Source organism: Sturnus vulgaris, chromosome 16, assembly GCF_052056855.1.
Source record: "Sturnus vulgaris isolate bStuVul1 chromosome 16, bStuVul1.hap1, whole genome shotgun sequence".
In the NCBI taxonomy this organism is placed as follows: Eukaryota; Metazoa; Chordata; class Aves; order Passeriformes; family Sturnidae; genus Sturnus; species Sturnus vulgaris.
In genome coordinates this window covers 10565485-10584965 of record NC_142258.1, presented here as the reverse complement: position 1 = coordinate 10584965, position 19481 = coordinate 10565485, and the positions used below count along the sequence as shown (strand labels likewise).

The following is a 19481-nucleotide window of genomic DNA, read 5'->3' as shown; positions in this document are numbered from 1 at the left end:
CAGATTCCTGTCACCCAGATGAATAATGATATGAGCAATGAGTCACTCTCATCCTTTGGAGGATTAAGAATGGAAATTTGTCTCTTTGTCCAACCAAGCAGATTGGGCTACTTCAGAGAGAAAAGGATAGATGGAACTCAAATCTAAATCTCAGATTTTAATAAATAAGGACAATTATATTTACCAGAATATTTATTAAGATTGCCAGAAGCAAGATTAGGCAGCACTGCCAAGATAACAAGAGACTGTACTGTCTTCAAATTTAAGAAACATTAATTCTGCCCTTTGAAACTACTTCTCATAGGACATTGAAGCTATCATGTAATTTTAAAACAACCATGGAAATCAGAGTCAATCATTTTCTTTTTTGATAACTGTACAGTGCACTTGGAAAAAAAAAGAGCACCATGTACTGCACAGCAGCCTGACATCAGTCTGTTCAGTATCACAGCAAGTACAGATCAATAGTTCCCTGCTTCTTAAAAGTTTACAGCATTCTTTAAAAACCATGGGAAAAAACTCACCCAGTTTTTAAGCTGACCAAGGCATCCTCGACTCCTTTCTGGTTGAACTTGGTCATGTAAAGGTGCATATCAGGGTAGTTGTTCCGGATATTCCTCTCAGTGCTTCCATTTGGGACCGTTCCAAACCGAAAAGGAGGTGAATAATCATGTGGCCTTTGAAACTAGAGATAAAGGGGATAAGCAAAATGTTTCAGGCATCCAAAATGTGAAGAAGGGCAATTTCAGGTTGAAAAAGACAGAAGCTGTGTAAGTTGCCTCAAATTCCTTCTAGGCAAATGCTGTGGGTTAATTCAGGTCTAGTACACCAGAAACTGTCTTCACACTACCTGAATGTAATCTACACCCAAAGTAAAACCAGCTCCATTTTGCTACTCAAACATGACACTCTCTCATGCTTTGCACTATGGCAGGACAGCAGAAACTGGAGCAGATCCTCATCTGCCAACATCTCTCCAGAGAACCCAAACACACTGGTAAACTGCAGCCAAAGAAAAAGAGTATTTTGTTGATAATCATTTCACACTTCCATCTCATTTGGGACGTTGTGATTCCCCATCAGGAAGATGGGAACAGGATCATCCACAGTAGTCAAAGGGAGCCCAAAGCCCCAGTCCTGGAGGGTGCCAGGGATTGCAGGAAGCTGTGCCAGGGAGAGGCAGGGTGAGGGAGTTTCCTTCCACCCATGACTGGAGGGGAATAAAAAAAGCTCTTGCAGCTTCCACAGAGGCCCAGCAATGACATAGCTTGATACAAGAAAGGCTTTTGAAGCTCTCACACCTATAATCCCAGTCCCTGTTCATCCCTATCATTTAAAACTGCAAACTATTTGCTTGAGGGCCTATAGGTTTATCCTACAATTTCACTCTCTCTATCACAATTGCATCAGCACAGATGAACCAGCCAGGGGGTATCTGCAAAGGAATGGCAATAGCTCAAGGCACATTTGGGTTTCATACTTGGCAATCCTTCAAATAATCTCACATAAACTTTTTGCTAAGAGACTTGAAAATTTTATATGCACTTTTTCAACATCTTCCTTTAAAACCCAAATGAAAATTTAGGATTAAAATGTCTCTAAGAAACAAATGAAAAAGGTCACTCAGATTAGAGGAACTATTGGCTAATGAGGAAATTGAATTGAGTATTGATAAAAGCAGTCACCCATAAATTCCACAGGAAAATGCACTCTGTTTTTATTGCTGAAGTTAGAAGAGCAATCTATATATCCTGTGCTGCAAGAGATGCCTAATATTTGTACAGCTGCTGATTCCTTTGGGGCTCCACATGAAATATTTCTCTTTTTAACACTTGGTCTCAGGGCATCAAGAATTCCCAAGATCCAGTGTCAATTTGCAAAGAGAATACAAATAGGTTTATATAAAAACTGGGAGTATTTTCAATTCCATCAAACCCTGACTGTGCAAATATTGCTGCAACACCATTTTCTTGTTACAGAGCTACAATTAAAAGCTTCATTTTAATTAAGCATATTTTGACAAAGCATAAGAATGAACTCTTATTTTTCTCTATTTGTTTAGCTAACAGATGTCTTACTTTCTTCAATTTCCCTTTTCAGAGCTTTACTGTTTAAATTATAACTTTGCTACTACTTTTACACATAGTAATTGACCCATGCACCAAAATTACACTGTACACTACTCATGATTCTTAGTCTATATTTGCCATCTCCCTTTCTGAGTTTATTATGCAGCACTGAAACAAACCCTGCTTTTAAATATATATCCAGAGATTCTACTGATATAAATGTAGTTTGCTATCAACTTTATTTAGAGATAATGTATCTCTGATATATTGAGATGGCTTCATGTGTCTCTTAAATTTGCCAGTCAATAGAACTGGAAAATATAACCAAAGAAACACTGTCAATTTCAGGACCTGTAGGATTTGCTGCTCCTTATATTGCTAGAATTTTTTGGAAATTCAGCTGTGGTGAGCATTCTGCAAGCCGAGTTCCCAGTATGGCAGGGGAACTGGGGGAATGGCAGGAGAACTGGGGTAACAGGGACATTATGGTGGAGTATTCTGGTAATTTCAAAATGGAGTTTGGTTTTAAGTAGTCTCACTTTTCAAGAACATTCATATTAATCTAGGATGTTGGCAGTCATTTCCTCTCATAGGAATAGCTGAAAGAATTAACACATCTGTTCAAATTGAACACTCATGGAAGACAAATATTTCTGCAGAGAAGGATGAATAAAAAGCCCAAATTCATTCAAAAGTCACGGAGTTAAAAAGCAGATTAATAGTTCCAAATCCCATCTACAGACTGGAATTTCATGGTACCAACCAACAAATTTTATCACTCACAAGACTATTTTTGAAACCATCATCTGCTTCTACTGCCTGCTCACAGACTACTTGTAAAGAAGAAAGAGGTTTAAATCTTTTTATGAGCACTGCACTCATATCTGAAGTGAATAAAGTTTTCATCAATAATATTGAACTTATATTCCGTGAACTGCCATGTCCTGGAGAAGCACACAGGACTGTCACTGTCTGTGACTGCAGCAAAGATCTATGTGGCAGACAAGAGACAAGGAAAGAAAAAAAAGATCAAGGCTCTACATGCATTCATTTTCCCTGAAGTCCCATGATGAGAAACAAAATATATCATGTTTGCTAGGAAATCATTCTTTTCCTAGACATTTCATGAAATGTTGATCTTTTAAATCATGGACAAAATTCTTGAACTGAATGCACAAACCTCTTGAGTCACAGTGGAGAGATCTACTGTTATTCTGAAGAGTGACCAATGCATTCTTGTCTGCCCTTGAACTGTAGCACATGGCAACAGAACTCCAATCTTTCACTTTTATTTTATTTCTTCTATATGCCTTAATAAAACTGGCAATTTCATTAAGTCAGCAAAGTGATCTTTCAGAAACATTACATACTGACTGAATTCAAAGATTGACTTGCTTGCCTGAAAATGCTGGTGTTGAGAGCAGCTGTTTATTATTTTTCTGGAGATTTTTAAGGAACTGTGGGAAACTTTATTAAAAAAGTAGAAAACAGTAAATAATCCCCTGCTGATAGCAGGAATTACAACTTGTTTGGAGTGACAGAAGAACACCAAGATTTGAACCCTTTCCTTTCCTCTTTTACCAGATGGGAACGTGGCATCCTGACTTGTGATCCTGCAGAGATACAGCCATCAGTCCCTGCAGTGCAGGGATAGCTGTGCTGCCCAGCCTCAGGAAGCACACTGGGGGCTGATACTGGGCAGTGGTGAGAGGGGTTGGGCTCAGAGGCTCTCCCTGCCTGCCCATCCTCGCTGCCTTGGGCTCTCTGCTGCCCCTCTCACATCTCAGTGACTGCCCAGCTTGTGCCATCCTAGGCCACAGGAACAGACAGCCAAGGCTACAAGACCTCTGTGAATCTTGCAAAAATAAGGAGCCTGTAAGTGACATCTCTAAGGTTTCCCGTGAAGGTTGAAGAGAAGCTCCTGGACCATGTGTTCATGAGGCAATCCTCATGTGTGGCAGCTCATCAACAATTTGCAATGCAGTTCTGGGCACAGCTACCTGCCCTCCTTTAGCAATTTTTTCCTCTTTCATTGTATGAAATAGGCACAAATGGTCTCAGAAGTAGTAAAGCCATGAATTTCAGTCTTTGCTGGGTTCTTTGGACTTAGTTTCTGCACCTTTTTACGAAGACAAAGCTTCAGAACATCAATTAGATACACACGAATGTCAAAATATAATTTTCCTCTCATTTGCTGAATCATTTGAGTTTATGAACACCCACCCTTCCTAACTCCAGTACATGCTGTGCCATGTATTTCTGGGTGACACTCTGATGACATGGCATTCACAAATTCATTAGCAACATTTGAAGGGATGAGGGAGCTATAAGGAGGTCTTACAGGACTGAAGGATAAATAACACATTATCAGCACGTCAGCAAATCTGGTGAACCAGCTGGTAGAGTGCAACATACTTCCTGAATGGGACAGCACTCAATGCTGAGACTTGGGATGGCTGCTCAGAGAGAGGAGTTTTTTCCTGATTTTTCCATCACATGGAGACACCCCAGTATCTCTAACTGCAAACACTTTATTGCCCTGGCAGTACAGCATTGACAGAAGAGCTTGACTCTTCAGGTGGGGCAGTGGGAAAAGTGGGAGAGAAGAATAACAAACTGATTTACCAGCCCAGATGTGAGTTTTGAGTTTTTAAATTAAAAAAAAAAAAAAAAAAAAAAAGAAAAAGTGAACTTTTAGGTATTAATTATTCAAAATTGATTCTACCCACATTTCTAGCCCTCGCCTATGACTGCTTTGCTTCCTGCAAGGGTCAGAGCTCTCTACTGAACTGTAAAAACATGGCAAAAAGGGGAGAAAAATAATTTAACATCACTCAGATTTCATTCCCATAAATTATCCCAAATTACTTGATTTTTTTAAAATCCAAGAAACCTCAGGATTGTGGAGGAGGCAAAACCTACATATGACAAGAAAATGATCTGAAATAGTTCATTGCTTTTCTGGACTTCTGACTTGTTTAATTTAATCAGAAAAGGCATGGTTTCCCTGACTTATCTCTATATGCTTCAGGCAAAGTTTGAAGAACCAGAAAATAGAAACAAAGGTGGCAAATCAAATAAATGATCAGCAGACCACACAAGAACAGATGGTATTTTCTGATTCAAGTATTTTTCTATTTTTATTTTGCTTTTTGTGGCAATGAAATCCTACTTAGCAGTCAGAATAGAAAAACGACAAAACTAAGGAAGTTATTAGCCCAAAGCTGCAGAACAAGAGCTGACATTTCCAGCCCCATGGCAAAGAGCCAGCGAGGAGGGAAGTTGAGGGTGCTCAGTCAGACCTGAGCCCCACTGCTGTGCCAGCTGCAAGGCAAATCCTGCCAAACCCAGGGGCCCAGGAAAACTCTGTTCTTTCTCACCAACAGGAGAAAGACAGCTCTCAAATCTTCTTTTATTTATTCCCAAGACAGAATGCTATTTATCTTATTCTAAGAATATTATCTTAAAGCAGAGGGGTATTTAACAATTTTCGTGCTCTTTCAAAGGTTGTGTGGCAACACAATTTAATGAAAACAAAACTATTATCATTTTTTGTTTCTTTTTATCTTTCCTCTAGCCATGTTTGCTTTGATATACCAGGCAATCAATCAAAGGTTGGTCCTAAAAGCAGTTAAAACAAAAAAACAGACAAGGTTGAATGTTTCCTTTTTAGTTTGTTTTTAGCAACAATTTACTTTATTTTTGAGAAAAACCTTTTGTGGAGTTGTCCTCTGGGCTATACTGTATTCAATTATTTCTTCTTAATGTCAATATTTAGTTTCATTTTCAAACAACTAGGCACAGACTTGACAAAAGCATACCCTTCAAGTATCTTGTGCATATCCATCACAGTAATTTTGCAAATGGACTTTTTTCTATTAGTATATTACTAATATCCCACAAAAATTTTAGAGCTTTTTATATTGCTGAGGCATTCTTTTTAACCAAACACTAATTGATTTCTATCACAAAATAAAGGTAATTTTCAGTTAATGCAGCTACTTTTGAATAGGTCACTCAGATTTTGAAAACACAGATATTTTCATGCTTTGGGTCTTAGGTTTGTTAGTAAAGTTTGCACTTGCACTCAGAGGGAAATCATCCAACTTTAGTCCATTATCTTGCTCAGAGGTTTTATCATGAAATACAAATTTGTAGAAGGATTATGGAGAATGGACACTGACCTCTTTTGAGCTGAATACTTACCTTTTTATCACTCAGCCCAGTCACTTGGTCAACAAATTCCTCTTGAATCATAAAGGCAGCTAAGTTGGCAGTGTAACTGGCCAGGAAGATGACAGCAAAGAAAGCCCAGACTGACACCATGATTTTACTCGTGGTCCCCTTGGGGTTTTGCACAGGCACGGAGTTGTTGAAGACCAAGCCCCACAATAACCACACTGCCTTTCCAATGGTAAAGGATGGGCCATGGGGATCTGCAATTGCAAAGAGCAGTTAGTTCAGCTGCACTTCAATTAAACCTTGCCAATATCCATGCAGGGACAACCCATTAGTCCCAGAGACATGGCTAGAAAATATTTCAGTATATATTCACTGTTCTCCCAATATAATCATAGGGTTTCCCATAGGTACCCTCCATTGCAATGACAACAATTTCCACATTTTTAAAGCATAATTCAACATTTTTCTACGTGGCATATGGTTCAAAATTTTTAAGATGAAAATGGAAAACATAGGTTTGGGGGAGAAGCAAGCTGTTATGTCTCCTGCAGGAAGAAATGTGCCACAGTGTTGCCCCATCAGTCTTCTGTGCCAGCAGACATGTGAAATGGAAAACTGGAGGTTTAAGCCTTAATGACTCAATTCTAGTACTTTTCTTACCCAAATTATTTTTATCATCTCCAGTCATCCAACATTATGCTTTTTGAACATTATGTAAGCATTTTTAAGATCAAAGTGTGTGAATGTGTCACCTACTTTTAAGCACCTTTGTACTCAGAGCATGAATCAGAAAGACAGAACAAAGGAGCTACCTGCATAGACACAGAATTTAGAGCAAGCCAGGCTCTGGCTGCCTCACATGTTCAGAGTCAGTTCTGTGGCTCCAAACGTGTTGACATTACAGGTAAAATTCTGTCCCAGCTAAGCCATTCTGTAATTTTTGTTATTTCTATTTTTGGCCATCTTTTAATTCACCCCAAAGCTGGAAGTGGCCAGCATGCTGCCCCCAGACTCACAGAGGGGCAGAAGTGGATTAGCAGGGTCATTATCCACCCCAAAGGCCTCATCTCTAGAGCCCTGTGAGAACCAAAGGCAGTTTTTCTCACCCAGCTCTAGGTAAGCACAATGCAATCACACATTGCTCATCAGCCAGACTCCCTGTACCCTCAGTGGAGAGAAACAGGCCTCCCCTGACTGTGACTCATTTGGCCTACTTATAATTATCCTTTTTCAGTTCAATTGCAATTTAGTCAATAAGCTCTGATGCAGAAATCTGTAATTTTACCTCCTTCCCAGCCCTGTTCCTTTATCCAAGGGGATGCACATTACAAATATAGATTTAGCTATTCATTTAACTATAATTTATTTTAATAATAATTCAGTGATTCTTAAAATAATAAAATCCTATCTGGGTATACTCAGTGCATGTTCTCATTTCAGTAGAAATACTCTCCAGTGCAGTGCAAGTATTTCACAATGCAGGCAAGCTCTACATCTTAGATTATGCTCCTATTCTGCAGCAGCACTAGGAAAATGGAGTGCAGCAAAATAAACACAATGGAGTTGACTTTTGGTTTATGAAACTACTTTCTAGACACATTAAGGACTGAGCTGATACAGGGATAATGTGTGTTTTTCTGAGCAACAGTGTTACAGAAATCATATGCCCAGGGAGCAATCTACAGTTCTGTTTATGCCACTGGAGATTGTATTACTACTGAGCTTCATCCTGCAAAAAAATGCCTATGGAAATGAGAGAAGATAAATATTTTTTTTTTTTAAATATATATTCCATGTTTGAAATTAATGGCAGCTGGATGTGTGGCAAGTCTAGGTTAGGATGTCTAGTGCCATAACATTCCTTTGTAGCTGTAAATAGGCTAAATAATCAATTCAGGCACGTGAGGTGACACAGAAAAGAACAGCCACGTCCCTGGATCCCCAGTGTTTATATTCACCTTTGATTTCCCTTCTTTTAACACAGTGTTTATTTTAGACAGAGGTTACACATTTACCATCTTATTAAAATGACACCATCTGAACATTACAATAATCCACTTTTTTTCAGGGAACAAGCCAGCCATTGTCTAGAAGAAATAATTTGCTTTTAATAGTGCCCAGAACTGTGCTCACCAAGCTGGAAGATCTCTTGTTATGAAACAAGGCAAGAATGATTTAGAAATTTTTATAAAGGCTGTGCTCTCAAATATCAATTAAGAAATGGGAGGATGAGGGCATTGTGAGACATGGAATCCTCACTCTTGAGCCACAGTGCAGCTTTCACTGAGAAGGAGTTAATACAGAGTTTGTCTGTTTTGAAAATGAAGTTTCTATAACTGAGGGTGCTACACAGAAAAAGTGATGCCCCTCTGCCAGGGGCCTCATTTCAAGGCTAAGAGTTCATCTGACTTTCTACAGGGACTGTACAAAACCATGGACAATGTACTGCTATTTTTCAAACTGTCCAGCAGGCCATGGGAGTTTAGGTGACTTTCTCTGAACTGCTCATGAATTTGTAAGTCAGGAGTAGAACACATTTCACTGCTTTTTGGAGCTGACACTTTACAACTGATGCTGTGTGCTAAACAACACTGTCTGAATAAAACTCTGATACCACTTACCCTGCTGTCTGTCTTTATTCCATTGAATTGGAATTATAAACAGGAGCATATAAGCCTTCAAAAAATCATACTTTAAATGAAAAACATAAACAGTTTCATAGCTAATTTCACTGTTGTATTCCTATGTTATGTTTATTTGAAAAGATGCAGAGCCAGGGATGGGAAATGCATGATGTTTTTATAGGCATGGAGTTGAGTAAAATGCAAGTCTTACCTCTCCCTTGTGCTAAATTCCTGTTGTATCCTACAGGACTAAAGTACTCAAATATAAAGACAGCCATGGCAGACACGATGAGAAGCATCACAAACATCATCACCCAGACAGAAGCACTAAAAGGTTCTGCAGCAAAACAGACAGGAAAAACAGAAACACAGTTCATTAAACCAGTCACGGCACAAGAATTCTAATGTCCTCGCCTAGGCAAGCCCAGCAGCTTCCTCTACATTCTTTTTGCAACAAAAATGCTAGCAAATAACTAAGCAATATATAATGAACTGCTGTTAGTATAAATAGACCAAATTCATACAGTCAAAAGCTTAAATGTAAGTTGCAATTAAAAACAAAAGCCTGAACACTTTTCTTTGACACTGAGTGACACATAATTGGTTTGACTCGCTGCTTATTCAGCCCACAATCAGGTTGCTGTGTCTATTCATCCTGTATTATATAAATTTATCAACAGAATGGTCCAACCACTATGACTGTTTCTGCAAAGCAAAAGCAATTAAGCATATGTTTAATACATTTGGTAATTCAGGGAAGTAGACTCTCTCGTTTTCTATCCAACAAAAAGTGTTAGAGGAGAAAAGAGAAATACTTGCATTCAAACTAAACACTTTTGTTTCAGGATTCTTTTCTCTCTGTGTTTACTTTCATCTACTCACAACGAGGATGTTTTTATCAATTGCAAACACATCCTTTTGAATGTCTCATTCTCATCTGAGAGGAAATTACTGAAATCAAAAGGGTTTATGGAAGATTGGATGTCATTTCAAAAGATACAAGAACTATAATTAAGTAAAAGAAGTAGGTTGGAGCATAAAACTAAAAGCAATTTCAAATACAAGACTAAGCACCAAATTTTTGAAAGGACTTGATATCAATACCAAATATCTTTCCCAACCACAGATTCTCTGTCATTTCAGGAGTTCCTGTGGTAGCTGCCCTGGTACAAGGTTATCTCTATGAAAGATTAGCATGGCAAAGTAATATCTCTTTATCAGGCCAACTTATTTGGGGCACTTTACATCCTAACTTGTGCAAATAAAGCAAGCGTGAGCATGCTCTGAAGTGTGAGAGAACAAATCTTAGTATACTATTTCTAATTAGAACAGAATCAAGACATACTAGAAATTACAGAAAATCAGTGTGTTCAAATGCTTTGCCTGTTTTTGAAAGCCCAAGAAGTTCCTCTCTCACAGCTTTTTCATTCTTTGAATTTAAGATTAGAATCACTGAAACTTCTTCCCTCATTGCAGGAAAGGACAATGACTGAGAGCTGAGGTGTGCTAAACCCAACAGTCCAATCTGAGCCCTGCCCAAGTTCAGATGATTCACCCGGACCAGAATGAAATGCAATAATTTGTGTAATCATAGAAAACTCATGAGATCTTTTGTCTTTGCTGCGATCTCTTCAGAAATCTGGAACCTAGACAAGACCAAATAACAAATAGCTCCACTGGTGATTCTGGATGGTAACTAAAAAGGAAAAGCAGGGACATTGTAAACCAAACTGTTTTCCTCTTGCAAAGGAGTGATATTTTTTCAATGAATTATTTTATTTTGAAGAGCTAGTATGAAGTTCTTTCAAGTATAATTATTTGTTTGGGAGAGAATGGTAAGTTAGAAAAATAACAGAATTTATAGAAGGCAGAGAAAGATCTATGTAGATGCAGCCAGGGAAGGGACATTATGTAGCCAAATACATACAGTCTGAATAAAATATTTTCTGAATTCAGTTAGTAACTGGATTAAACTGGAATTCATGTAGAACTACTATAAAATTTTGACAGCATTCTCACAGAAGAAAGCAAGGTTGATAAAACCCTTATCAAAAGCAACAGTGTAGAAACAGCAATGGTAATTTCTCAAAATCCAAAAAAGGCAAAGGGCAAATCAAGCCAATGTACAAAAGTGAGCTGGAAACAAGAGTTTAAGCAGAATTCTCTTTAATAATTTAAGGAATCTGGTGATGAGGTGGAGAATTAATAGAAGCAATAGGAAAACAAAAAGCTATTTGGAATAGCAAGCAGTAAGATTGAACGAGTACAAAATCAACTGAATAACAAAGTCGATCTTCCTGTCATATCAGAGATCCAATTACACATTCAGCACTGTGCTTTGATTCTCAAAGGACAGAAAAGGAACTTCCCTCAGGCAAGCAGCAGGTTTTAAAGGAATTTTCAGTAAAGCTGTAATATGGTAGAAAAAAACTAATATATGACTTGTTTGTGTATATTTCAAATGACTGGCAATGGAGAATATCAAGCAAGGAAAAAGATGTCTCTGAGTCCTGCCTCCCACCACCAAAACTGATACTTAAGGAATACATTAAATAAAGAGGGGCATAGATTTTCTATTCCATCAATGCCTCCAGAAAAGAAAATTGACCTCACCTATAAACTCTTCCTCTGAAAAATATAGAAATGGAGATTTAAGGTTTCCCTTTTTTATTTGGTTGTTTAAATGAAGTTGAATGAAAACTCAACAGAATATTTTTTAAGTATTTTTAGATCTAGTATATATGATTTCTAGTGCAATGTGAAAATATTTTTATGTGGATAAAATTCTCATTTGAAGGAGACACATAAGAATCAGAACATAGCAGATAACGAGGAAGAGGCTGTCACAACCCATCAGTTACTCAGATCCATTGGACACAACAACTGACTGGAAAAATCTAGTCACACAAAATCCTGTACGTGTCCACATTCATAGAAACAATTCACAAACCCAGATATTTCAGGAATTGTAATCAAGTGCTATTCTTTAAAAATAAACATTTTATTTGACAGAATTCTAAAAAATCTTTTTAAAGACTTACGTAAGAGTACTCTGTTCTCAGACATTCACTTAATTGAAACAAAATCAGTCTGTGAATAAATTCAGTTATCTGCCTGATAGTATTTTGCAAGGCAAAACATTTTACTACTACGCACACCTCATCAAAATACAGAGTCAATTCCAGCAAACTGGCAGCTTCATCTACGCCTGAAAAAAGAGAGCACACTTCTGAGAGCACAGACTTGATTTATTGCTGCAGTAAATCAGATTTCTTCAAAAGTAGAGCTATTTTAGAGAGCTTTATGAGAAGGGGTTATTTTTTGTTTCCTTTGAATTATATACACATCCAACTAAACCAATAACATTAAATGCGTTCTAGAAATCTAGTAACTCTGTTGCTTGTGAAAAATGCAAAAGCAGCTTCTCTTTTGATGGTGACTGTAAACAGGTTTTTAAGAGATAAGTAAAAAAACCAACTGCACTTGCACTTTAGAAAGCACCCTGATTCTTATTTCCAGTGGTCATTTCAACATGCTGCAACTGCAATTTAAAAATGAACTTTATAACTCAGTGACTCAAAGAAATTAAAAGATACTCTCTGAGTATTTCATTACAAATAAAATTTCTTGCAATTTCACTTTAAAGTCTTTCATTCATATCAAACATCAATTAAATCTACTCAAGTATCACCACATTTGGGAAATTATTTGATTACTCACTGTGTCATATTTACTCGCATCATCTCTGTAATGTACTTTTATGGAACAGACATGAAAAATAAGCTCTGTGGTTAAATAATGATTCTTGTGTAAGAAAATTCAATTATTTATCTGCTTGAATCTGATACTACACCACTAATCTTCTCCTCAATTTCTATGAGCAGCTTCAGGGGGACTGAAGAACTTCCACTTTGCAATTTAGAACTGCCCTCACTGCTGACCCAATGGACTTGAACACTCTAAACTGTGCCCTAAGATATCTGGAATATATTGATTTTTTATTTTTCCACTTAATGGTTTTATTGTCACTATTCCAGTACAAGGTACCTTTAAAAATAGTGGGCCCAAATACATTATGAAGAACATAACAGCATTCTGGGCACTTTTAAACCACCTGATGGCTCATTCTCTTTTCAGCTTCAGGTAAATTCAGGCCAAACACTAAAAGAAACTAAAAATACTAAAAGAGGAGAGGGAAATAATGAAACATGCAAGATGGAAGAAATGCACCACTGAAACAACAAGCATGCAAGAAAAGAAACCCAGAGTCTGTTTCTTTATATCCCACCTCCTCTCTGCCCAGCCTTTCATTTCTTTGCTGTTTCCACTGTTCAGATGCATCAGTGGGGAAAACAATCAGCTCTCCAGTGCAGTACTGTGATGCTCAGAAGCCAGAGCTAGCTGTTACCAAACCAGCTTTAAATTATATCTAAAGATAAGGAAGTTGCTCTTCAACTCTACAATGGGTTTTTCAATTATTTTGTGAATATTAAAAAGATATTAAACAAATTGATGGGCTACACAAGCATAAGTTAGTTTGTAAGGAAGCAGAGTTGAGGATGTCATTTTCCTAACTGAAGATTTTAGGGAATTCTTTTTCATATTGAAATCACTGTCATTGGTTTTCAGTTTCAGCATCCAAAACCAACAGCACTGTGTCCATGTGTTAATGATCATGTTGATCAGCACATCAACACAGCACAAATCTGTTAATGTAAAATTCAAAACTTAACAGAAATGTGCTCATGTACTACATATCTTAGCACACAGTTAAATCTACCAAACTCTACAGAAATGCAATGAGGTTATCTGGCTGGGTTGGAGCTCATACCTAGAAAAGCAGATGGTGAAACTGTGCCATTGCTCCGGGACACCATGACACTGATCCCAGTCTCCACGAACGGCACCGAAAAGTCGACGACTTCGGAGCGCTCCTCATTGATGGTGAGAGAGCCCACAGCCATGACTGCCCTCTGATACACCACCTGATCACAGGGAGAACACAGCACAGCTCAGCACAGAGCACCTCCTTCCTCCAGAGCAGCTCCACCACACATCACTGGGTTCCTACTTGGGAACTAACAGAGAACTTACTTCACCAATCATTCCGTTCCACACGTTGTTGACTTTTTTGCCATGCTTCCCATTCGTCACCAAGTACAGGTCATATGTGAACTTGACAGTTTTAGACAATTTCTTCAAGATATCGATGCAGAATCCTTTGCAGCACTTCTTTACATTAGTTCCCTCGTTAGTTTTGTTGCTGTCAACAGAGAAGACACACATAACTATTCCTGCTGGGAAAAACAGAGGCAGCACAACAGCAAGATGCAACACACTGTGAAACAACATTTTGCCAGTCTTGTGAGTGACCATGTTTTTCTGAATCAAGGGAAAAATAACCCACAGGATGCTTTTATAGCTATATGGTGTTTGCAGCTCCTGCTAATCTTAACAGAGTTGCTTGGTGAGACACAGAGATACTGTCACCTTACATGACATCCTTCTACTCCAGGATCCAGCCTCATGCACTGCACTGCTCCATCAAGACATACAGCCTGCTCTTACTAATCTCTCTCTTAGGATTAGATTAAATTTTTATTACTTTTACTCTCAAGACATCAGACTACATGTCATTTAGTAATTAAAGAACATGTAAGCTGTAAAGAGGCACAGCAGTTCACCACACTGGAAATGGATGCATCTTCTCAAAGTGCACTTTTCCCTGCACTTGGAGAAGGTGAACGTCAGGCTGCCTTTAAGTGCAAGGATGCAAGTCTTTTTTTTTCTCAAATGTTAATTTTGTGACCCCTAGAACCTTTTAGTATAAGCATCTTCAGGAGGCAAGGCAATACCTTACAGCCTTTAGAAGAATTTTGAAATTAAAATAAAACTAGTTTAGAACTTACACAGTTAAATACAGTTATGTAAAAAAAAATAAATTTCTCTGGACTTCAGGAAGCATGTGCACAACCATTTAGCAGCTTGTGGAAATCTTCAGAAACATGCATCATATTCCCTCAGACCTGCTCAGTAAAAGTCCTGTTATATTCAATTCATAAATACACAGATCAAGGCATGGAGCAGGTAAAACACAACTGACAAATGTACAGTGGAAACTCTTACAAAACTGATTCCTAATCACTGCTCCAAAGTTATGCAGCACTGAAAGAAGAGGACTTTTCTCTTGATGGTAAGTCGCAGTATTTTATGCTGGACTAGTTTATTCTACACCAAATTTCAGCATAAACTTCCATTTCCATTAGGAGACATTTTCAGATTGTTACAGATTAATGAAAGCAGGCTTATCTCAACATAACTGGAAACAATTCAAAGAGGACTCATTAAAACAGTCTCATTTTGGAACACAATCTTCTTCCATGTGACTGAGAAGGGCTGATTCTCCTTGACTTTGAATTTACTATAAACTTACTATCTTGCTAATAACTCAATGTGACTTACACATGTATAACCAGGAACCCTCAACTTTATAAAAAAGAGGATGTGCAAGTGGGAAAGGGAAAAAGAAAGAGGAAGCAAAATACTGAAGGAATAGCAAAGTTATGGAGGAGGGAGGGAGGGAGGGAGGGAAGGAAGGAAGGAAGGAAGGAAGGAAGGAAGGAAGGAAGGAAGGAAGGAAGGAAGGAAGGAAGGAAGGAAGGAAGGAAGGAAGGAAGGAAGGAAGGAAGGAAGGAAGGAAGGAAGGAAGGAAGGAAGGAAGGAAGGAAGGAAGGAAGGAAGGAAGGAAGGAAGGAAGGAAGGAAGGAAGGAAGGAAGGAAGGAAGGAAGGAAGGAAGGAAGGAAGGAAGGAAGGAAGGAAGGAAGGAAGGAAGGAAGGAAGGAAGGAAGGAAGGAAGGAAGGAAGGAAGGAAGGAAGGAAGGAAGGAAGGAAGGAAGGAAGGAAGGAAGGAAGGAAGGAAGGAAGGAAGGAAGGAAGGAAGGAAGGAAGGAATTAGTGAGAAAAGAAAGGACTGTATTTTGCAGTCAGGAAAAGAAAAGGGAATGCTGTGTATTTACTCACTTAAGTTTGACAAATTTCCGGCATGGCACGGTGTTTTTTTGGCAGCTTTCCATGAGAGGATCCACATCCTCAACAATGACAAAGGGAGCCTCCTCCAAGGTGACAATGCTCAGGTGGTTGTCGTCGGGGTCGCTGTCTGCGAAGGAGCTGTACCTGGGCCACACTGAGTACTTCAGGCTCAGGGAGTTGTTCTCCCACTTCCCCACCTGAAAGACCAAGATCCACAGGCTGCTGAGAGCTGCCTGCTGCTCTTTGACAAAGGGCAGCCAATATTAAATGGGCTGGGACACAGGTCCAGGGAGTTACATGGCCAGGACACTGGGTCTGGGGTTTTGTTGTTTAAATTACTTTAAAATTTATTAGTAATTGCGTGAAATGAGAAAATGCACAGTGGTAAATACAAATAAGGTAACATTATTTTAATAGGTAACTGTTTTATACAGACTGGATGTCATCAGTTAACATAATCTATCACCTGGTGTTACATGCACTGAAATTTGACATTCAGCATTTCTATTTCAGCCAGAACAACAACCAGATGCTCTGTTTGTAATCAGGGCCCATTTGAAGTAATGAAAAATTACTTAAAAAAAAAATGAACCAACCAACCAAACCCCACAAACCCCAAACAAAAACCCTAATGCAGACTCACACCTACACATCAGACCAATGAACAAAATATGACAATGTCATTTCCCCAGAGAAGACTCTTCTGTTCTTATACACTGAAAAGCCACTGTAAAAGCCTTTGCCCAAGCTTCCACTGGAGCCAGACCAAACCACGATTTTAGTAAGAATTTCCATTAGAAATAGCTCTCATTTGAAATAACTGTTTTATCCTGCCTGTTGAGTGCATTTAAGAACGCAAACCCCACTGCACATGAAAATTGCCAGCTTATTTACTATTATAAAATATCCTTTCTAAATTAACTCACATTTCTTTCCATTTCCAGATCACCAGAAGGAGGTTTATGATTTAAATATTTTTGAGTCTGATATTTTCCTCCTCAGATTGTTTAACTACTTTCTATCCAGAAATCGAATTACATGTTTTATCTGATGACAGATGATATAAATGAGCTAGCAATCCACATAATTTATAACCTAATGCATTTTAATAATTCTTGAGTTGTTTAAGCTAAACAAATGACAACGTAACCATAGAACTGTTAAAATATTTCTTTTCCAAGGAAAATAGTGGGAATTAACAGTACAATAAGAGACTTAGGTCCTTAAAGTGGTTTTTTTTTTAATTGTTACCTATATTCTGTCTTCTAAAAACTTGAAAGTTAATCACAAAAATTCCCAAAGAACACAATTTATATCCATTTCTGTTTAGGGAAGCCTATAAACACATGACCTTTGCAGTTTCCTTTCCATCCTATTTATAAGTCAAGATGTTTTACTGAACTTTAATGTAGGAGGCAGAAATGTCAAATCTCTACTCACTTAAACTAGGAAGTACAAAATATCTCAAGTGAAGTAGGAATTCTCACTTCAATCAATGGGAATTGTATATATGATTACTGTGTATATACATTTCTAGTATGAAATTTAACCAAAACATGAAGCCTTTAGGAGAAAAGCTAGTTCAGACACAGGGAAAGAATCTATTGTTTCTATAAATAATCCAGATTAATTGTCAAGGTATGGTGTGTAGTGGCAGTGACAGCAGAGTGTGCTGGTTTACGTGAGCTTACACGGTGTCATCACAGCCCTGAGTACACCATGGAAGTGACCATCTGGAATGGGGAGGATTCCAGCCAGCCCAGGACCTCAGACAAACAGCAAATGTGCCAAGGAATAGGAGGGATTTCAGAAGTGGAAAATGTGCCCGACTGTCTGCCTATGCCAAGCATCAAGAAGGAAATGGGATGGCATTCGTGGGGTCAGGAGTGCAGCAGGGGCAGCTCTGCCTTCCCAAACCACTTGGTGCAGGATGTTGGGAGAAGGCAGATCCTGATCCCAGTGCACATCCCTGTGCCAGCCACCCCTGATCCCAGGGCACATCCCTGTGCCACCTACTCCTGATCCCAGTGCACATCCCTGTGCCAGCCACCCCTAGCATCTGCATCACAGGAACCACCCCAGTGAGGTCACCTGGTCCTATCAAGAACCTAGCAAGTGCTTTGGTGTAATTAACAGAAGACCAACACCAAAGCTGATGATATTCTGATATCATCATTTCTGATATTCTTTCTGCTTCAATGGGAGCAACTCCATTTTACTGTTCTGAGGAGGATATAACCAGACACATCTAAATATCTCGACTGGGGAGATGCTAATTTCTTTTGAGAGTTGCATCTACGAAACCACTGTGTTGAGGTAATAAACACAGTAGTATGTATTTGTAAAACAAATATTTTTTTGAAAGAAATTCAAGCTCAGGTAACATGCTAACATGCTACAAATGCAGACATGTTCCGCTGTAGAACTGTCAAAAAGTGCATGCATTTACATTTACTGTATAAATGCCACAAAATATACAGAGACTTCTGAAAATTTTCTTTCATTCCTAGTTATACTGATAAGAAATATGGGATTGATCCCAGAGAAATACAGAAGGAGGCCTTCACTTGAAAAAGGGCATAGAAACATTTTTGGGACAGACTGTGTCCCAAACCATAGAAATCCTCATTTATAGCCAAAATAATGGAAATTACATTAAAAATAAGGTTCCAACACTGCATCAAACTGTTGGTTCACTATTGTAGGTGCAAAATTCATCTTCAAGTAAAGATATGCAGTGGTACATATAAACATTGTATTTCTTTTGAATTTGCACATTCTTTGCTATTTTCTCCCACTTCCCATTCAGTCTGGAATATTCCCTTTAGTTTAATCTCTACAGGATGCAGGAAGGGAAGGGGAAATAGCTGAGAGTGTGGAAGAGCTTGTTTGAAGTCAGACTGAGTTAGCAGTCACAGGGTGCTCATCTCATCTCATCCACTGTGCCTAAAGCACCCCATACCTGACTCTGGCACGTGTGCTTTGACCACTTCATCCAAGCCTCGTTATCTTCGCAGGACTGCAGCCAAGGAGAGGGATAATGAAGAATTTGGTGTGTTTCTGTGTGTCAGCCAAAGGCAGACAGAGATCTGCAGAGTTACACATTGCTGCACCCCAGAGTCCCCCTCCAGCTGCATCCTAAAGAAGTCTCTAAACAATGTAAGGATGATTGACACAGTCCTGCTCACACACCCTCACAGAGGCCATCGAACCACAGAAAAAGAGTAAGGCCAGATCCTGAGCAGAGCTTCCCTGTGTGCCAGTGTTGGCACAGAAAGAGTCTGTCACAGCAGCATATCTCACCAAAAACAAACAAATACCTCGGTCCTGTCACCCTCCTCCCAGCAGATGGGAGCTGTACACAGCACACACTCATCATTCCTTTGTAAGAAAAAATGTTACATGACAACATGGATACTAAATGCACTCCCAGGACTACCCAGCCAAACCTTTCAAAAGAGAAAGATTTTCAGGGATGTTCCTTTTACATTTAACACACATACATTGCAAAACATATTTAACATCCCAGTTAAGAAAACAGTGCTGAGCAAATACAAAATCTAGCCTATCTTGCTT

General features: G+C 38.6%; 1 protein-coding gene across 4 annotated transcripts in view; it reads right to left on the bottom strand.

Moving 5' to 3' along the window:
- The window catches only part of GRIN2A (glutamate ionotropic receptor NMDA type subunit 2A), a 165243-nt gene that overhangs the window by 37932 nt on the left and 107830 nt on the right, over nt 1–19481 (bottom strand). For all 4 annotated transcript variants that reach the window (XM_088174458.1, XM_088174459.1, XM_088174460.1 and 1 more), the window contains 6 exons: nt 15897–16102; nt 13970–14138; nt 13707–13860; nt 9087–9212; nt 6276–6505; nt 525–685 (listed from right to left, as the gene is read on the bottom strand). In XM_088174458.1, coding sequence (XP_088030584.1) covers nt 525–685; nt 6276–6505; nt 9087–9212; nt 13707–13860; nt 13970–14138; nt 15897–16102 — 1046 coding nt within the window. The remainder of the gene's footprint in view (nt 1–524; nt 686–6275; nt 6506–9086; nt 9213–13706; nt 13861–13969; nt 14139–15896; nt 16103–19481) is intronic.